The sequence below is a fragment of the Magnolia sinica genome, chromosome 10 (assembly GCF_029962835.1).
Source record: "Magnolia sinica isolate HGM2019 chromosome 10, MsV1, whole genome shotgun sequence".
Taxonomy (NCBI): domain Eukaryota; kingdom Viridiplantae; phylum Streptophyta; class Magnoliopsida; order Magnoliales; family Magnoliaceae; genus Magnolia; species Magnolia sinica.
In genome coordinates, this window is record NC_080582.1 from 39104583 (window position 1) to 39126178 (window position 21596).

At 40.0% G+C, this 21596-nt stretch overlaps 1 protein-coding gene across 1 annotated transcript in view; it reads right to left on the reverse strand.

Moving 5' to 3' along the window:
• The window catches only part of LOC131258317 (uncharacterized), a 55130-nt gene that overhangs the window by 2474 nt on the left and 31060 nt on the right, over positions 1-21596 (reverse strand). Inside the window, exon 3 of the mRNA XM_058259556.1 lies at positions 18749-18945. Coding sequence (XP_058115539.1) covers positions 18749-18945 — 197 coding nt within the window. The remainder of the gene's footprint in view (positions 1-18748; positions 18946-21596) is intronic.

Here is a 21596-nt window from a genome sequence, read left to right on the forward strand (position 1 = left end):
GGATGACAAAAGAGACCCAAATACATATATCGTCAGTTCAATCACATTGTTGGTCCCCACAGGTGGTCCACTCCAATCAGATTGTGGATCCATATGTGTGCATTGATCACATGTTTACTGTTCAAACCTGTGCACTGTTCATCTGATGTCCGCAGCGACTGTTGCCATAGAAAGCAGTTTCCTTAATTATAGAGAGACCTAGTTCAAGCTTAGTGTATATCTTCATAGCTGTTAAGAGTTAGTAAATTGTTACAATCCTGGCTAGTTTCTATTTAAGGCTTTATTTGGGTAAGGCAATCCACCAAATTGGGATTCTGGCAGCCCCTCACCAAACCATGCTAGGTTTGTATGGCTAAGCAGGGCTTTATTTAGGTAAGGCATTCCACAAAGTGGTCGATTGACGAAACTTCTTGGTCAACAATCTTAATAAATTCCTCTTCTTCTTCTTCTTCTTCTTCTTCTTCTTCTTTTTGTGAAGGATGACAATTTATTGAGTAAAATGGCAAACCCGAAAAGAATAGAGAGTAAAAAGGAAAAATTACGATGTAGAACGATCCAGGTCAGATAGGCTACAAGCACACAGATTTGCTACGATCAAAGCCAGGAAAAGTCCCCTAGGATTCCCCGAAACATTTGTCGTTTCTTTCACCCCATAATGACTGCAAGAAGGGAAATTATCCACACTGCTCAGACCCAAATCTCCACAGCCTCCACCATGCCACTGCCTAAAAAACCCTTCGAAAGACCTGGGCATTACCCGAACTACAAAAATCCCAAAGAATCCCCAAAATTCCCAACAAAATGAACTATCATAAAAAAGTAAATCGGCCGACTCCTCACTATGCAAACATAAAGGACATCCATTCATAATATATAAACCACTCTTAGATCGTCGATTGTTAATACCCTATTCCAACCCCCCAACAATGCAAAAGTAGCCACCTTTGACGAAGCCACATATGACCACAAAAGAAAGAATGTGATTTCCCACCAACGGTCAGTCCACTGGTAAGCATATGGAAAAGGGATTTCACCAGAAATGTCCCTGACTTGGCCACTTTCCATCGCACCAAATCAACCTCCTCCGAGAGGGCAACTACTGATAGTTTATTCAACAAAGCCACAAATTCTTCAAATTTATCATCTTGAAGGTTCCTATGACACAAAGGAAGCCACATCCCATAAAACCCTTGGAACGAGAAGCCCCGATAAACTGTGATGTCAGTATCGCAATCATGCAAGCAAGATTAGGATGTAGAACTTGCGACTTCTGATCTCCCAACCACACATCCTTCCAAAACTGAACCCTCAAATCACCCCCCACCACAAAATCAACACCCTCTTTAACGACTTTCTTCATACTCATAATAGCCCTCCACACCCCTGACACTTTTTACAAGGAGCTATTAGGCCACCAAACCTCCTCCACTCTCCAGCCCATACTTCCCAACTACAACCTCCTCCCATAAGCTATTTTCTTTTGAAGCAAATCTCCAAAATCCATTTTCCCAAGAGCGCCTCATTCATAAAATCCAAGCTTCTAATCTCGATTCCCTTACACCTTTTGGCCTATATGCATCCCTCCCCAATTCCTAAATTACAGATTTCACCTCCTCTGATATGATCACGCATCCCTCCCCAAATCTTAAATTACAGATTTCACCTCCTCCGATATGATCTTTTCAAATGACTCCACCTCTTCTTTAGAAAACACCTCAAACCCCAAGTTTTCTAACCTTGGCCTACAGATTTGAGGGCCTGATAGTAGAGATTCTAAACAGCATCCATTTCATGCTCTCTATTGTGAAAGAACTCCTTCCATCGAGCAATCTTTCCCTTCAAAAGAAGAAGTTTCTAAAATAGAATGAAGCCCAGTTAACCTTCCACATGGAAGGAAGCCCACCACCCCTTGACCATATCAACAAAACCCCCTGCCTCAAGCCAAACGAACTCAAACCTAAATTGTTTCAGCCCCCAACTCTCCATTTCCACTTCCAGTAGAATTGTGCAAGGATCTAAAACAGCCTTAGGGAGCCCCCACTGATTGCATAGAGGAACTCTATCTATCTAGCTCCCCGACACTAGGAATCGATCTAATCTAGACTGAACGGGCTTTAGCTTGCCCATTCGAGCATGTACATCCAACTCCCCTAATGGTAGATCTACCAAACCATTCCTCCACACCCACTTGGAAAAATCATCAGTGCTTTGAGTGATCTTCCCCTGAGGATTTCTCAAACGAAAATCTTGAAACATTAAAATCCCCTCCCACATACCCCGGAAACCCCCATCTGGCTCCGAGTTCAACTCCCAACCACAAAACATCCCTGAGGCTAAGGACCGTTTGGGTCATAATATACTGTAGAAAATAGAGATTTTTCCCACTGTATATCTCACCTTTTACCCACCAGCTTTTCAGAACCACCCAAACTTTACTTTCCACAACTAAACCACTGCTGTACAAATACAGTTTGGCAAACGAAAATACCCTCCTAACCATGCCCGTCCAACCCGGTCGACCAAGTGTGGACCTGGTCGACCCCGTCTTGCTGCCCATCCAACCCGATCGACCGGGTCCACACCTGGTCGACCCCGTATTACTGTCCAACTGGACATGGATTGGCTACTAATAGGTTGAGTAGCGAGACTCGTTACTGAAGTGACGTCGCCGAGTTATGCGGGTCCCACTATGATGTATGTTTTGTATCCACACCGTCCATCCATTTGGAGAGATCATTTTAGGGCATTAGCCAAGGAATAAGTTAGATCCAAAGCTCGAGTGGACCCCACCACAGAAAACAATGGAGAGAGCAACACCCACCATTAAAAACTTCTAAGGGTCACAAAAGTTCTCGATCAAGCTGATATTTGTGTTTTTCCTTATTTCATGTCTGTGTTAACTTATGAACAGGTTGGATCTCAAATAAACATCATGTGGACCTTAGGAAGGTTTCAACGATGGGCATCACTCTCTCCACTATTTTTTGTTGTGGGGTCCACTTGAGCGTTGGATCTGACTTATTCTTTGGCTAATGCCCTATAATGATCTCTCCAAATGGATGGACGGTGTGGATACAAAAAATACATCATGGTGGGACCCACATAACTTGGTGAAGTCACTTCAGTAGCGAGTCTCGCTACTCAAAGCAAGATCGGGATGCCCCAGCATTCTTCTCAACTCAAACTTGACCGAGCACTTCGTGAAATTGACCGAGCACTTCTTACGCAATGAACTAGAAGTGACGAACCTAGGCGGATCAAAGGACACAGGCGTGGGGCCACCGCTGCCGTTCCGGCCTTAGTGATTCAGATAAGACCAATGATTACAATGGAGGTACTCCAGCTTCATGAAATTGACCGAGCTTTAAATGAAATGGACCACGCATCACATGAAATTGACCGAGCCTAACATGAAATTGACAGAGCCAAACATGAAATTGACCGAGCCTAACATGAAATTGGAGCTTCAAATGAAATTGACAGAGCCAAACATGAAATTGACCGAGCCTAACATGAAATTGACCGAGCCTAACATGAAATTGACCGAGCCTAACATGAAATTGATTGAGCCTCACATGAAATTGACCGAGCGTAACATGAAATTGACTGAGCCTCGCATGAAATTGACCGAGCCTCGCATGAAATCAAAAGGAGCTTCACATGAAATTGATCGAGCCTCCCATGAAATCAAAAGGAGCTTCACATGAAATTGACCGAGCCTCCCACGAAATCAAAAGGAGCGTCACATGAAATTGACCGAGCTTTACATGATCTTGCAATGCGCGGCTTCCTGAAAGAGGGAATTCAATCTTCAGTGTCAATATCCCCATTCAATCTTTCAAAGTATCAATTGTAGTAGTAACTCTACAATTTAAACAAAATCATTCAAACACAAAATATACAGATGTTTTCGAATTAAATCATTCACCATCAAATTACATTACAACATAAATCATTCAAATACAAAATAAATTACAAAGTACATTATTCCTCAAGTATTGGAAACTTTCACCTCCGGCGATTATACCCCGTTTGTTTGCATCTCCCGTACTTTACTATTTTCTGTTCTTCTCCACGTGAAAGAATTCTTGTCTTTTTCGATCTTCCAGCTGACCTCTTTTGTCGTGGAGGTTTAATTCTCGCACAATACTCCCTAAATTCGGATGATATTTCCCATTGGCTCTTGTCACATACTGGGTACACGGATTCATTATACGTGATCTGGTAATTTTGCGTCGTGTAGAATGGAGAGCAATATGAGTAATGAGGAAGTTTATAGTTTATACATGCTGAAAGGACATGCAAACAAGGGAACTCCTTTACGTCAAACTCGCAACATGTACACGAAAGCTCACTGAGCTTAACCGTATCATTACAATCTCCCACAACATAGTACTCATCGCGAGAAATTGCATGACAACGGACATCCCACGCCTTCGGTGCAAGATCCTTTAACTGTTCCTCGGCCCATTGTGTCAACGGCCTTACAAATGATGATCCAAATTCTCCTCTTGTAAAACATATCTTGAATCTTAAATCTTACCGCCTCTATATCAATATAGTCACAGGGTATTCTCGTGCTTCTTTGAAGAGAGCATTAATGCACTCAGATATGTTTGTAGTGACCAAGTTGAATCTTTTTCCTACAAAGTGTGAAGATGCCCATCTTTCGTACCCTATTTCTCTCAACCATACATGTACTGAGAGGTTGGCCATTTCAATATCATGCATTAACTTTTCGAACACAGCCATCCTACAGGTCTTCACAGCCCGCCAATACTACATTTCCAACAACATGTCTTTAAATGTGTCCACCAAGTTTCCGTATATATAATAGGCGTAGTAGCCATGGATTGCATGTTGGAAGACTTGAGGAACTTCTTTCATTAAACCTTTATGTCGGTCTAATATAATCACAAGACCCAGAAGAGCCCCTAACGTATAGTTGAGGTGGGTAAGGAACCAATTCCAACTGTTGTTGTTCTCTGATTCTCCGATGCCAAAAGCAATTGGAAAAATATGATTGTCGACATCTAAGCCCGTAGCAACGAATAGAACACCCTTGTATTTACCTTTTAAGTGTGTCCCGTCGATGGCCAAGACCCTTCGAGTAGAATTTTGAAAACTTTGAACGCATTGTCCAAGCATAACAAAACATCTCTTGAACCTGCTCGTCTGTGGGTTAACAAGCACAACAGTCACCGTCCCTAGGTTGGCCCTCCTCAACTCATGCAAATACATCGGGAGTTCATTGTAAGAGTCTTCACAAGACCCCATTACGTGATTGATTGCGAGCTCCTTAGCACGTCATGCCTTCTTATAACTAATAAGAATATTATATATTCTCTTACATGGCGAATATAATATCACTCGGCCTTAACCCTGGGCGCTGCTCAATACGGCTAACAACCAGCTCACGGGCTAACTTACTGATTGCTTGTTGGTGATCGCTCTTCATCCATGACATGCCACACGTGTATTTGAACGCATAATTCCTTATCTTGAATATCCCCGCATCATTCACCCGAGATGCATGAAACCTTCATTCGCATTAATCTTCGAAACACACCACGGTGAATCTTTTGGATGATGAGTACAAGACCCTGTACTGGAAGTTTTTACGAATTGCAAATTGGCTCAAAACAAACTAGCTCCGGCTCTTGTCCTTGAACATTTGGCCAATGGCCATATCAATCGACTCATCCAATGAATCTAAATATTTTGACATATCTGCATTGGTGAATGCAGCATCCTCAAAAGGCACGTTAACTTAGTCGGTGATGAAGTTTGATGTTCCAGCAAGCTCGGACAGCGGAATGTCACCTACACATATAGATTTGGTGGTAGATGAAGGCAAATCTACTCTTGTAGATAAAGGTGGTGCCATGTATTGATATTTAAGGTTAAGGTCAGCTGCTCAGCTCACTTGACAAGTCATGAAGTTTGATGTTTGAAGCGGCTTGAGCAATGGAGTGTTGCTTAGTCTAACTAGTAAATGTGATGCCATATATTCCAATTTCACACCATGTTCCTCACCCACAAGGTCTTCATGTATTGGCTCATTAATGTGTTGCACTATCTCGATGATTAAAGGGATGAATTTATCTGAATGCTCCAACTGTGCTACCAAGAACACTCACATCTTCGTCGTCTTCGATTTCAATTGGAAGGATTGATTCGTTTTAGCAAGGGTGTACTTTCATCCTAATATTACAATCCGTTGGTGTACTCTTAATAATCTTGTACATTTTAGATACAAGCTCCTCGTATGTAGTCTCAACACCAACAGCAATACTTTTCGACTTTCCACCCTTGTACGTGTATCAATTGTTTTCACATACTAACTCTCCACCATAAGAACATACGATGATTCTCGTAGCCATTATCTGAAAATAAACAAAATGACATATTATCAACGAATCGTTAAACAATGAAGGATACCATAAGATACAACTCAGTTAAATAATAGATGACCGAGAACTCACTGAAATAATATATGAGGATGATGTAAAGCTAAAGGAACTGAAGAATAAGTGGGGCGTTAAAATTTTCAAGTATACAACTAGAGCTTGGATATGAATGAATAAAATCCTAGTGGACGATATGTCGTACCAAAGCTATGAAATTTCAAAGAGGCAAGGAAGGCGACCTTGAAAGAGGGGATCCAGTGCATATCAAAGCAATTGAATAATACTCGTAAACGCAAGAGATGCCAAAGAGAAGGTAAGCAGTCCCATGGGGCATTTAGGTTCGATGACATGAAATTGATCGAGCCTAACATGAAATTGACCGAGTTTCATATATAATTGAACGAGCCTAACATGAAATTGACCAATCTTCACATAAAATTGACCAAGCCTAACATCAAATTGACCGATCTTCACATCAAATTGACCAAGCCTAACATCAAATTGACCGATGTTCACATCAAATTGACCGAGCCTAACATCAAATTGAACGAGCTTCATATGAAATTGAACAAGCTTCACATGAAATTGACCGAGCACTACATGAAATTGAACGAGTACTCAGTCAATTGTCATCAACTCGATGTATTTCAGCAAGTTCTAGATAAATTTTCATGAGTTCTTCGTCAATTTCAAGCGAGCACTGGTTAAATTTGACCGAGTGCTCTCGGTGAATTACTAGCTGAATTTGCACATGTAGTCAGTGAATTGTCGTTGATTGCAACAAAAATATATTCATGAAAATTTTCTCACAGTAAACTTGACCTTTAACCCACCAGCTTTTTTAAACATCCTTACCTCCCACAGACGTCGTACCAGTGAAAGTCAAGTTGAAGAAGTAGAAGAAGGGTGCTTTGGAGTGAAACAAGATTTAGAACCTTTTGAAAGATTGCAGAAATTCCTTATGGAGATAACCCAAAATATTTGAAGTGTCTAAATGCAACCAGTTTGAAGGAATGAAGGTAACACTGAGCAAGATGGGAAAGGGCAGATGGCCAGATGTAGAATGCTAATATCTGCAGATTCAATGGAGATTTTATGGAGAAAAACGATGGAAAGAAAGTGCATTCCTACATTTGGGTTATAAGGGAGTGAAATGAATATAACTCATAAAGCAAGGGTATTTTCGTCTACAAATAGTGTGTTCGTATGGAATTGGTTTAGTCTTGGAAAGTAAAGTTTGGGAGCATTCAAAAATGCCAGTGGGTAAAAGGTGATATTTACAGTGGGGAAAAACTCTAGAAAATACTCATCTAAACCCCAATGCCCTATGCAGAGCACCGAATTCAATGAGTATCCCCAACCTAGTAATCTTCTTTAATCCCAAGAGACGAGTTCCAGATGATCGAAATTCCCCCTACTGCACCCATTGTATCCTCGGCTACCCAATCTTCAAATTGCCTCTCCAAATATTGTCCACCAAACTCTACCCCATTAAAGCACTTAATTTTTTGAATAGCAATCAGCTGAGCCTAGTATCTTTTACAAATGTCCCTAATCTGGACTCGTTTTTTATGAAAACCTATACCCCTCACATTCTAGCTCATTACTTTCGTTAGCCCACCTTTACCACTTCACCCCTTAACCGAGGACACAACCATAATTTACTGAGCTCTCAAGCCCTTTCAACTCCCTTAAGCCCCTAGGGGATCTTAGCTAACCCGTTGGGGTCGTTTCCTTCTCTTTTTGGATTTCCCTCTCAGAACATTTGGAACAAGACAACAGTCCTCTTCGCAATCCCCAAAGGTAACCCCTAACATTGTCCCAATTATACATGCATGTAGAACCAGCATTGCCCCTTGACACTTGAATATGAGAATCCTCAAGAGCATCCAACCAATTCTCTTCTGGCACCAGAACCAATGACATCTACTGACAGCACGCGTCTACGTGGACACCCTCACCTAGCATAACTTGGAGCTTCACCATAGAACCGCTTATTAGAATCCCTACCTGCTTGAGCTTAAGGTTCTCTGCGAGCATTGACCTCCTGGCACAAAACGATAACAGGGAACAAAGCATCCCTCATACAGATGAAACCTAAGTCCTTCTATTGTATAAGAGGCCCCTCATGACTCAAAACTTCACACGTGGGTGGTGAATAAGTAACCACCCACATATGACCACATCATCATCCACCCCACATGCCACTCTAGCATGACAAGTTGAGACCAGCGCATGTGCCAAGCTTCCCTCCCTCTCATCTGTCTGATGGTCTATGGCCCCGCCACATGCCACCACTGGATGACCACCTGCAGGCAATAAACGACTGCAGCCGTCTTCTTGAGGCTCCCCATAGGCCGTGTTAAGAGGACATAACTCTACCTAATCCAAAGGCCCTCGAAACTCGCCACATTCCTCCCCATCATTTAAGGCATCAACGTCGTCTAGAGCTTCCCCATGCCACATGTCTGCAGGATAGGGCATTATTTGGCACAAGTGTCCTTCAATTACCACACACCCCTCCCTTGATAAAACCTTCCCTGCCCTCCACCTTGAGATCACCACCGCTCTTAGAAGAGCATGTCCCCCATCCCGAGGCTACCATCCAATGCTGACGTAAGGCAACCCATGCACATGGTCCTCCATCAACACCTGTGACTGACTAGCCTCGCCACGCATCTACAGACCTAATCATCTCGATCAGCTTCCGATGTAAAGAGAGAGACTCTTTGTCATCAATTGCCATGTTCCCTTCAACCCTTTATGTGTCGATTGCCGCCACATGCTCAACATCTAGTAGTTCACCAAAGCAACAAACTTGTACTCTTTCAGCCTCATTCCCAGTGCTTTGCTCCCTCACCACCACCTCTCTGTCAAGAGCTTTCAAAGGAAAAACTATCAACATAGACTCCCATCGATCCGCACCAGAATCCTTAGATCACCAACTACAATTGACACCACTTTTGGGGCCGGCATCATCCTCCAACGGATTTTGACCCGAGCCTTCTTGAGCTCACCGTAAAACTACGTTAATGGATCAATCACCACCACCTCTCTTAGGCAAGCTCCCACCTCAACGAACAACTCTCTCACCCATAGCTCCAACAGCTGACTAGAAAGCAAGAACCACTCCTCGAACCCTAACATTGACCATTGCTCCAATCTCCACGGGCCTTTAATCACCTCATCCTTAAAGTTGTCGGATTCAGTCCATCTCCATCCCCGATTAAAGGGCTTCAAGAGTTTATGAGCTACTCAAGGGCTTCAAGAATATTCATAATATTCAAGCCACAAGTTGATTCTAACCAAAAACTGATTTCATCTATTACTTCACAATCCCTAAATGCAACCATTGAGCACCATCAGAAGGATTGGCCATCCTTCTCGACCATCTAAGGATTGATTGTCACCGACAACAACCCTCCCTCCCAACTACGCCATGCCCACCGAACCCTCTCAGCCTTCTCTGGAAAGCCTCCTATCCTGCTTTAGTAACTCCTCCAAAGCCCTCCCCCGCCCCCGCCCCCCAGACCATCGCTAAGACCCTACTTCTAATGACCCCTAAACCCCCTTTCCACCCCTAACTTTGCAACTTGTTCGCCACAGCCAACCTGTGTCGAGCCATTTCCACCCCTAGGTAACGACCCTAGCAAATTTTTCCACAATAGGCATTAATGCCTTTTAACTCTATTTCTGACACCATGCGTAAATTCTTTGTATGCTCTTGTCTCCTTATCCTTTCCCTTTACCACAACACCCCCCCCCCCCCGCGAACCCATTAACAATTGCTTGTCCTTTCTTCTCGTCTCTAATCTCCACTCCTATTTTACCTCTAACTCCCAATTCCATCAAATAAATATTCTCTCTGATTTCCCTTCTGCTCCACCAGGTCACGTCACAAACCCTTGCCTTTGATCTACCGTTAGGTTGTCAACAATGTCTTCATCTCGATCTACCCTCAAATCTCCATTAAGCATACATGTCAGAAATGCAACCTCCTTTAGTGATTGGATTCATTAGTATACTGTTGAGTAGAATGCTAATATCTTTTAAACATTGTGGTATTGTTGAAGGCACATTCATTATTTTTAACTCCTCATTTTCACTCCTACTATTACTAAAATTGCACTCCATATACTCTCAATCTTGGCATCTTGCAAAATCAGGATTATGGATGCCCCTCACTCTCCATGTCAGATTCATGTGTCAACTTTCTTCAAAAATCCCATATTTATGATTAAATGGAAAGAAGAAAAAAAAAAAAACACCGCTTTGGGGATGCAATTCTAACATGAAGGTTTTGGGCTGGCCAAAATCAAAATTAGGCTTGCTCCTAAATTTTTTTATAGGTTAGGTGATTTATTATAAAAAGAAGAAAAAGAAAAATGTTAGGCTCTAGCAAACGATCAAGGAGGAAGAAAATAAGATAAAACAACAACCAATAGGGACCAGGCCACAAACGGCATCTGAACACTCAACCATGCAAGAACAAAAAAATACCCACACATGCACATTAAATAAATAAATAAATAAAAGTCTAAACGCTTCATCTTCTGTTCATGGTCAGAAGGTCAGCCCTTGCAGCTCCAAGCTTAGCCAAGCCAACTGCCACATCATTTGCCTTTGTGGAATATGTGGAGAGAGAAATCGTCTTAATTGGGCTTAATCTTGATTGTAGGATTCCCTATCCAAATGGGGCTTAACTAACGCTTCCTATTCAAATCTTCTGCTTTGAGATGGATAGTTGTAAAGAGACTTTACCAAGGCATTCCATATCCGTAACGGTGGCCATAATGGTCACCACCATTACCGATACGGGTATCGCCTGTAACGGCCAATACGGGGGCATCACGACCATTACAACCCCTATAATAGTTGAACAAGAAAATTTGACCAAAAAAAATCTAGAAAATCCATAATAAAGTAAATATTTCAAATATATATTCACTTTTTGTTTTGAACATGTTTATGGTAGCATAACAGTCTCTACTCTTTAGTGAGAGTGTGGTATTGGGTTGTTTGGTGAATTTATGAACATGGTTACATGTTTCGAATGTTTACACATCGTAATCAAGCATTAGAACTAGAAATTAGAAAATAAAAAAGGCATAAATACTATTTTTTTCAATTTTTTGAAAAAAAACAGCCCTCAGAGCTTCTATTCACTCAAATCGCTTCAATCTACGATTTTAATCATAAAAACTATAGTAAGAGTGGTCGAAATTTGTTGTAGAATGATCTAAGAGAGTTTTTGGAATGTAAAAAGTGAAGAAAAAAAATGAGAAGAAATTTTGATTTAAATAGGAAAAAAAAAAGTGACCGCTTTTTTACTATTACGAGGGTAACGGTCGTTATGCCCTGTAACGCCCAATACGGTCCCAAAAAACCAACTACCCCGTATCGCGTAACAGCCACGACCATTACCTATACATATCGGCCTTTACGGCCACATTGTAACGAATACAGAATACCTTGGCCTTTAAATATATGCCATGCACATGAAACTAAGGAAGATCCGATTTTAAAAAATTTATTTTCTTTATTTCCATCATTGAAATATTTTGGAGATAAATTCACCCTAGATAGGAGTACAACTCTTCCAGTTCTCTAGTGGTGCACCTCCACTAGAAGTTAGTGAACAAATCTTCACAGCCTATGTTTCATTGTCCCATCCAATCCTCTGTGTTTTGTTTGATTCTTAGCCAATGATTGCATATCAATGGTTACTGTGTGAGGTTCTGAGTCAGTTCTAGTAACATTTGAAGCAGTAATATGGAAATTCAGGTTTTGTGTTGTGATACATCTGCTTCACACCAGGATGTCTATTTTATGCTTCCATATTGAGGGAAGTTCAGCTTCACAGAACTTGTGCTGGGTCAGTTTTATTAAATCTAGCATTCAGATTCAGGTCTCTACTATCTTTGGGTCTGGCTCTGGCATTATTTAAGGGATTTTTTCCTGCTCAAGCTCAACAGAACTGCCTGGACATTAAACATCTTCGTTGTTTTCAGCAAGATAGACGTAAATCCAGTTTCACCAACATGTCCTAAGGAACTGTAGCATGGTATTGTAGCTCGAGTACAAGAGTCCACATACTGTAACGCATGCCTTTTACAAAATGACTACTTTTTTTTTTAAAGGTAAAAAAAGACTACTAGAACCCTAAATGTTGTAACTAGCCCCATTTTATATCTTGTGTATCTGTAATATACACGGGTCCACCAACAGGGCATAACCACTAGAGCTGTACATTGAGCTGAGTTGTCCCAAGCTCAGCTCAGCTCGGCCCCACTCTAACCCCAGCTCGGCCTTCAAGCTCAACACGCCAGCTCACCTCGGCCCAATGGTTCAACCCGAGTTGAGCTTGCAAGCGAGCTGGTTGAGTCAAGGCGAGTCGAGCCGAGCTATCTTTGGTAACAGCTAAAAGCCTAAAAACAAAATATAAACGATACATGTAACTTAAAAGAACAGCAAATCCAAAAGTGTAATCAATTCAACACCATCAATATTTTAGAACCATATGTCTAACAAAATATAACAAATGTTAAACCAGTAATTTAGAAGTGTAATCCATTCAGCCGAGTCGAGGTCTGAGTCCAGCTTTGATCTTCAAGCTGAGCTGAGCCAAGCCGAGTTACCTGTTGCTCGACCTCAGCTTGTTTTTCAACGAGCTGAGTCAAACAGGCCTTAGTCTGTCCCGAATCCCCCTTTTGGGTCAAGGCAATCCAAGCTAAACTGAGTCAAGCTGAGGGAGCTTTTCGAGCTGGCTGGGCTCATGTACAGCTATAACCACGGACAAAGCTTGGAGGACCCACACATATCAATTGCATTCTTCTTGATAGTCTCAGAATGCATTAGCTACAATCATCTACTTGGTGTGCCTTTAAGGTCATGCTCCATCAATCAGATGAGCTATTTGAACCTCCTAAACTCTCATACAAACATGCATTGCATATGGTGTATTAAACACCACCATTTTGACATGGTGGTGAACTATCATAAGAGCTCGGTAGTAGAAGCCGCACTTCATCTATCAACTACGATTGTAAAGAGTGGGAGGGAAGTTAGGATTTGGGATCAGTGAGAAGCATAGTTTTTGCAAACTCTGTTGATTACATCTTGAATGGACCAATTCATACTGCATGACAACCAAAAGGCAGGACTAATGTTGTCATAATCGTTATCGTATCATAAATCGTAAAGGGCTCCAAATCATATCGTATCGTAAATCGTAAGATTTTTTCAGATTTTCATAAAACATGTCATAAAAAAGATAAAAATTGTATATAAATAAATAATGCATCAATCATCCATTTTGTCATAAATATGCAAAAAACAGAAAGATATATCATTGATTCATTGTCAATGTGTTGTAGTTGTATCATCATGTCATAATCAAGTTAAAAAAATAACTCCTTTTCCATCACGTGTACATATAAGTTTTCTATATGATTCAAAAAATAGCATTTCCCCAATTCCCATTTACATGTATAACAATATAATGTATGTGTATTCTCTATTAACTTATTTCTATAATTCAAAAAGGAAATAACTGAAAAGCCCTAATAGTATAATGTATATGTATTCTGTAAACATAAAAGCCCTATAAAAGAATTGCAAAAAACTGAAGAAAAAATATGAAAAAAAAAAAAAAAATTCAAAATATTATAATTTTCATTTCCGAAAAACCCTTATTTTCACCAATATATAAAAGAAATAAAATAGAAATGAATAACTAAATATTTTACAAGCATTCTTACCTATTTTAACATAGAAATCGAATGCAACAAGCGGCATTCGATTCCGTGGAGTGACAAAAAAGATATGTTGATTTCTTTATCTAGGTTTCCTATAGCCCACAAGCTCCAAAAGTCCCCAAAATCTATCAAAAGTTGCAAAATATATGTTATTCTAATCGGTGTTCAAAATATCGGTATCGCGTTATGTATCGTACCCTTGGGATACAGATATGTATCGGTTATCACATGGGATATATCGGTTCTATCGCGTAATGTATTGTTGTTGTTGGAAACATGGGGAAATTAGTCAAATTTTTCAATGAAACTTCAGTGATTGTTAAAAAAGACATCAACGCACATTTACAAATCAAAATATTACAAAAAATAAGTGCACATAATATGTTTTCTTTGTATAGGATCCTAATCTATGCGTTGTCTAGCTAAATAGATGCAAGTATGTTCAAAGTCTGTTCATATAATTGATAAATGTAAGAAGACGTGTGGAAACACAAACAATACATTCAAAAGCAAAAGAAGAATCACTCAATCAGGTTGTATACATGTTTGAATTTATGTTTGGACGCAAGGATTGCAACCGAATTGCAATAAAGTGGGAAATTTTGATTTTTTTTTTTTTTTTTTTCTATTTTTCGCAACTCGGCTAATGCATGTAGGCTGCTTAGGAGATAAGCGCTGATGTGGGTGGTCGTCTCCATCTCTGGTACACCCGAGTAGGTCCTCTGATGTCCCCATCAATTCCCCTCGGCTGAGGAGATTTCGCCTCTGGTGAAATAAAGCTGCAGTGATGCTCGAGGAGATCCGGGTCTCATCGATGAAGCTCTAACTCTGTGGTCCACGTATTGTCTGATTTTGGTATGCCTTCCACTTGACAAGATACTTCTGGTAACCGTCATGTCATGTTGAAACCGCTTCTTCATCTAAGATATCCTCCATCTCCACTCTTCTCATAGGTAAGGATGGTGAAGGTTGAGAAGGGGAGTCAAGTAATGGCCATGGGTTTTGGGACAGGTCAGGGGTATCATCATCAAAGTTCATGTGAGGGTTAGGGGAATGTCCATGAAACGGTACAAGATCTTCCACATTAAATGTGGAACTGATACCCATGTTAGGTGGAAGATCTATCAAGTAAGCATTCGAACCCAGTCTTTTCAAGATTTTATATGGTCCAGCACTACGGGCTTGTAATTTTTTTATGGTTCTCTGTGGAAACCTTTTTGGACATATTTTAATCATGACTTCATCACCCATAACAAACTCTTTAAACTTATGGTGTGAGTCAACAATCATTTTATATGTTTCATTACTTATATTGACTATTTTTCTAATCTCCACATGCAAGTTATGCGTATGTTGTGTAGATGCATATGCAAACTCTGAAGGCCTATGGAACACAGACATGGGTATGCAATCTATAGGGGTCCTAGGCTCATCTACTTGTCTTTCCAAATCCACGTCCTCCCCAAGACTCATTTGATCGTGATGAAGGTTTAGTAGAGTCAATGTGTGAATGTCTCGCATGGGTATAAGCTCATCCGGTATGTCCTCTGGAATAACAACACTAGACTCCTCCACTACTGGACTCACCTCAGATGGTAACTCTACGCTAACCTTGGGTGTAACATCAAGTAGCATCTCCATAATAATCTTAGGTGTGACCTCACTTGCCACGTGTGCATACAACATCAAATTAGTTTTAGTCTCTCTTTCAGATTCTTTGGCATTAACTATATGAAGAGACTCAAGCTGAAGTTTCATCACATCTTCAAGACCACATGTCTTGATATCCTCCTTTTTAGGGATGCTTTTGGGCGGGAGAGGCTTCAAGACAATCATTTTGCCTCCATACAGAAACGAACACGTATTCGAGCAACTAAATAGTGTTACATCCATGCCATACAACCAAGGCCTGCCCAAAATGATGTGGCCTATATCTATAGGCAAAACATCACACCACAACGTGTCCGTATAGGAACAAAACTTGATGGGAATGAGACAATGCTGAGAAACCAGAACTGAAGATGCATCAACCCATGAGACTCGATAGGGTTGAGGGTGAGGAACGACTAGCATACCTAAGCGGTCCACAGTGCGAGCAGATACCGCATTGATGCAACTACCACTATGAATGATCACCTTTCAGTTTTTGCCACCACACTTGGTGAAGTGTGGAAAATTGAATTCTTGCGCCAATCATCACTTTCTACAATTTGGCTTAAGGCGCGCTAATAATTGCAAGTGGCACAATCTCGAATCCTTCAATTTGATCCTCAGCTTGTGATTGAACATATTCCCCAATGTCAGGGTTCGCCTGAAGGGAGGTTTCAAGCCGATTGATACGCGCATTGGTCATGGTCAATTGAGTCGCGGTGATCTTATTGTGCGCTTCAATAGTCGTCAGACGATTGTTGATAACGTTAAGGGCCTCGGCAATCTGTTCTAGATTTATAATGGAATGTAGGTCAAAACCACGTCCTGAACGAGTGGGCATACACAAGGACACTCTAAAGGAAACCCTAGGTCCTAGGACAATGTGATGACAATGATAGTACTAACCTAGAAATCACGCTAGACACACTAACCAGAAAATTCAGCAAGTCACTATCGTCAAATCCTAGGTTGAAAATTCAGCAAGATAGTTATCCAAGGGTGCCAAATAGAAAATTATGCAAGGGTGTAATCCAAAAATTACAAGCTGAAAATTCAGCAATTTGACACCCTGAAATTACTATGCTGAAATTTCAGCAATGGTATAAGTTGGGACGCGATCTGAAAATTCAGCAATAAGATACTCCAAAAAAAATTCAGCAACATGATCCTATATGCAATGCATACTCTACTAACCCTAGATGAGACTCTAACCTAGATGCAATACAGAAATCCCATGCTAAACCTATGGACTCTTTCATAATCTCCACGTTGTATGCTAGCATTAAATCATGTGTCTTGCATTATCGGCCCATCTCCTCCAAATCTCGAAATTGAAGCTCCCAATTCATGATTTTTCATGCAAAACATGAAAAACCATGGATTCGTAACAATTTGACACTGACTTAACATGATTTATAGAAAAAAAAAAAAGGATCGAAAATTGAAAATGTAAACCAAATCGAACATGTGAGATATATCGCACTACTTGTGAGTTTCGTATCGCACAGGTGGGATACAAGATATATCGTGGGATATATCGGCCGATATCGTCGATATTTAAAACACTAATTCTAATGAGGGTGGGGCCCAAACACCTTTAAAAAGACAAAGCCCATAAAAAATTGCGAAAAAGAAAAAGAAAAAGAAAAAGAAAAAAAAAAAAAAAAAAAACAGAGATTGTCTACCCATCGCTGCTGGTTTTCTACACAGAAAATTGAATCGTGCGATTCGATACGAATATTCACGATATAATCATACGATTCATCCTGATTTGCGATTCAGCCATACAATTTGTATTGTATGATGGTACAATACAATACAAATCGTACGATTTGGATCGCAAATCATACAATTTTGATAACATTGGGCAGGACTAATTTTTTGGTGTGAACCCATTCCCAAGGAATCGGAAAGAATCAACTAAAACACTGTTGAATCTGTGTAATACTGAAATTAGTTGCCAATTCAACAAAATCGGCCTTGACCCTACTTAAAAATAGAAAACAAAATAAATAAATAAAGAATAGCTAGTACTTGACCCTAGCAACCTTATTTAAGAAAAGATCTTTGGATGACCCACACCATTCGTCTAGTAAGCCTATAATTGGGTTAGCCATGTCCTAGAATCTCTTCAATTTGAAGAATGCCATAAATATTGATTTGCAGACGGACGGTTAAAAAGGAGATTAGCATCCACAAATTATAAGGTAATATGAATGGCCTAACGAGAGAGATTTTGGATCATGGGCTATCCATGATTGGGCCCCCTACTAGATGAATGGTTGGATTACCAAAAAAAAAAAAGTATCTTTTTTGTGGTCGCTGGGCTGAGTTGTTCTACATTCTCCCATTTTTCATTCTCTTCTTTTTTGGTTTTTCAAATATATTTTAAATGATTTTCAATTATATAAGCAATCAATTCCAAATGAATTTTGAATCACATGACTCCAGTTGGAATCATCCAATTCTGAAACCGCTACCCGATTGTGATTCCAATTCCAAATCTGCAAAGATGCTGAGAAGTGATCTGCCTGTCAGTTAAAAGTTGTTTTGTAAAGTTTGAAACACTGCAGAGGAAAATTCTTTCTTACAATTTTAAGGGCAATAGGAACAACGGAGAAAAGAGATTCCCCAACAAGACTTGCTGGGAAACACAAGGCAGCATGGCTTTGTTGCAGGAATATATGAAAGACAGTGATCAGCTCAATCTGGGGAGAGGATTGGACCACATCAAATACCCAAGGGCATATTCGTCAAAACATGCAAGAAATGTCCTTTTAAAGGCAAATATGGAGGTGCAAATCAGGCGTGCAGTACCATGCACAAGCCTTGCCAGTAAACCTCTGTGCATATGCATGTACAATGTCAAGGATAACCAAAGTCCATGTTTTCCGCGATTGAGCATCTCATTGTTCAAAAGAAATATATTACCTTGTGTGTTTCTGTTTCTTCAGCACTTACACGATCCAAAATGGATTTCTCCAATACTTCTAATACTCTTGAAGCACGATCTCTGGCATCATCCATGTCTGAAGCATTCATCATTTCCCTCACAAGCAGTTCCACCCATTCAGAGCCATCAGCCGGAAGGTTGTTTGCAGATGCATCCTCTGGAGCAGCATCACCACCTACCAAATTGCCAACCATCCACTTTTTACTTCATGTTTGTTTCAGAGTTAATAACACAACCATCAAATGAATGATCCATTTCAAAGCTTCCCATTTCATCAAACGAGGCTACCTAATTGTGAAAATGATTTATTTACAAATTTAGAGAGCATATACACCAGCTGTTGTGTTTCCCTCTTGCATTTTTGTCATATGCATAGTGGAATCCATATAAAACAATCATGCATGCCAAATTTCATATAACTAAAATTAGCATCAGATCTTCCTACATCATGTTTATTATTTTATTTGCAGTGTTTCTGTCCTTCCTAGGGGGAAGTTTGCAGAAGTACAAAACAGTTCATATGGTAAGCAATCATGTGAAGTGGTTGGTTGAAAGCATACGGAGAAAAGACTATCCTAATTATTAGATGGGAATTGGGCCAGCATGAAACGCCCATAGCAGAAATTTGCTAAAGGCGACAGAGAGTGGACCTGCTTGTTTTGACCTTTTCAGGGGTTAAATGGGACAACTTGCTGTCACTGTCAGAAAATTGTTCTAGTGCAGATCTCCTTAAAAATGTATATTACAAAGTTCTTCAATGTTAAGACATAGAGTGGTCACTAAGTCATGTAAAATGATCCAGACCATGATCCACATGGAAATGATATGTGCAATGGTACAGATCATTTCCTCGGTGTGCCCATCAGTAGATAGACAGACCCATAGCCCAAAATCAGATTGATAAGACAATCTGACAAAATCAATGCATGGGACAAAAACATCCCTCGGAAAAAAAAAAAAAAGAGGAAATGAACAAGGTGATGCACAGAACAGAAGGAAAAGAAGAAAAATCAATGAGGCAGACATGGGTATTTTGATATGAGATTCACGTCAATAAAATATATGAGAAGGAATATTTTTTTAGTTTTTGGAAATTTTGAATTAGTTGAATATGGATTATTTTTAATGGTATTAGCTGAATATTGAACTTCTTTATGAACATCTGAGGATTTTAATAACTGAAAAAACAAAGAAACAACAAGACAACATCACCGACCAACACACCAAACCCCAACAAATGAATTACAAGCTGACCAGCAATAACAACCAACTCCCTCCCAGCTCAAGACCTTCAATCAATGAACAAACTCTCTAGAAATACAGTCTGTGTCCAATTAATCAGCTTCTTCATTGGCCTATCTAGGAATATGGAAGAAAAGAACAAGGCCTCCCTATCTGTAGATCAGAAATCTCTTCCACAATATCGCAATCAACCATGGTATATTTTAAGCCCAATTGATAGCATTATCTGAATCCCCTTCACAATACAATGCACCCATTGCCAATTAATTGCAATTGCCTTTGAGCATGGCAGCCACCTCTGCGTAATTGGCATCATGAACCCCAATCAGTCCCAAGAACGAAATAATACAGTTCCAAGGTGATCTCTGATAATACCTCCATTTCAGGCCGGCCCTGATTTGCCAATCATGTTGCCATCGGAAAAAGTTTGAAGCAACCACTAGGGAAGGAACCCATTTTCAGTCCTGGCCAATCCATGCCTTAAAAGGCTGACACTTTCCCAGTATGCTCTAATCATTTGACAAGTGATTCTATGCTCCTGTCAGTCTTGGTCCAGTACAGCATGAGACTGATAACCATTGTTCGAAACATCGGTATCGCATTATGTATCGCACCTTTGGGATATGGATACATATCGGTTATCGCGTGGGATATATCGGTTGTATCGCGTACCATATCATTGTTGTTGGAAACATGGGGAAACGTTGGAAAATTAGTTGAATTTTTCAATGAAACTTCAGTGATTGTTAAAAAATAAAAATTAAAAATTAATACACACTTATAATCAAAACATTTAAAAAAACAAGTCCACATAATAGGTTTTCTTTGTATGGGGTCCTAATTTATGCATTGTCTAACTGAATTGATGCAAGTATATTTAAAGTCTATTCGTATAATTTATAAACATAAGAAGACGTGTGGAAACACAAACAATACAATACATTCAAAAGAAAAAGAAGAATCACTAGATCAGGTTACATGCATGTTTGATTTTATGTTTGGACACAAAGATTGCAACTGATTTGCGAGAAATTGGGAATTTATTTTTTTTTTTTCAATTTTCCGCAACTCGGCCCATCTCCTCCAAATCTCGAAATCAAAGCTCCCAATCCATGATTTTCCATGGATTTGTAACAATTTGACACTGATTTACATTATTTATAAAGGGAAAAAAAAAAAAAGATCAAAAATCGAAAATGCTCACCAGATCGAACATGTGGGATATATCCCATTACTTGTGTGTTTCATATCGCACAAGTGGGATACAAGATGTATCGTGTGATATATCGACCGATATCATTGATACTTAAAACACAGCTGATAACTATCAATGATTTTTGTACTGGATAATTTGCCAAGGACTGGCATTTCTTTCCAACCAAAAACACCAGCAAACAACATGGATAATGGCTTTCAAAGCAGCAGCCCTATAGATGATAGGACGTACAATGACCAGATGGTAGATAGATCACCTCACTGGACCTACAATGACCCAAGGCTCAAGTTTTTTGTGCATGTTCTTCTGGAGTCATGGGGAGTACCTTTAGTGGCTCCTTCCCTATAACACATGTTAGTGTGTTTAGT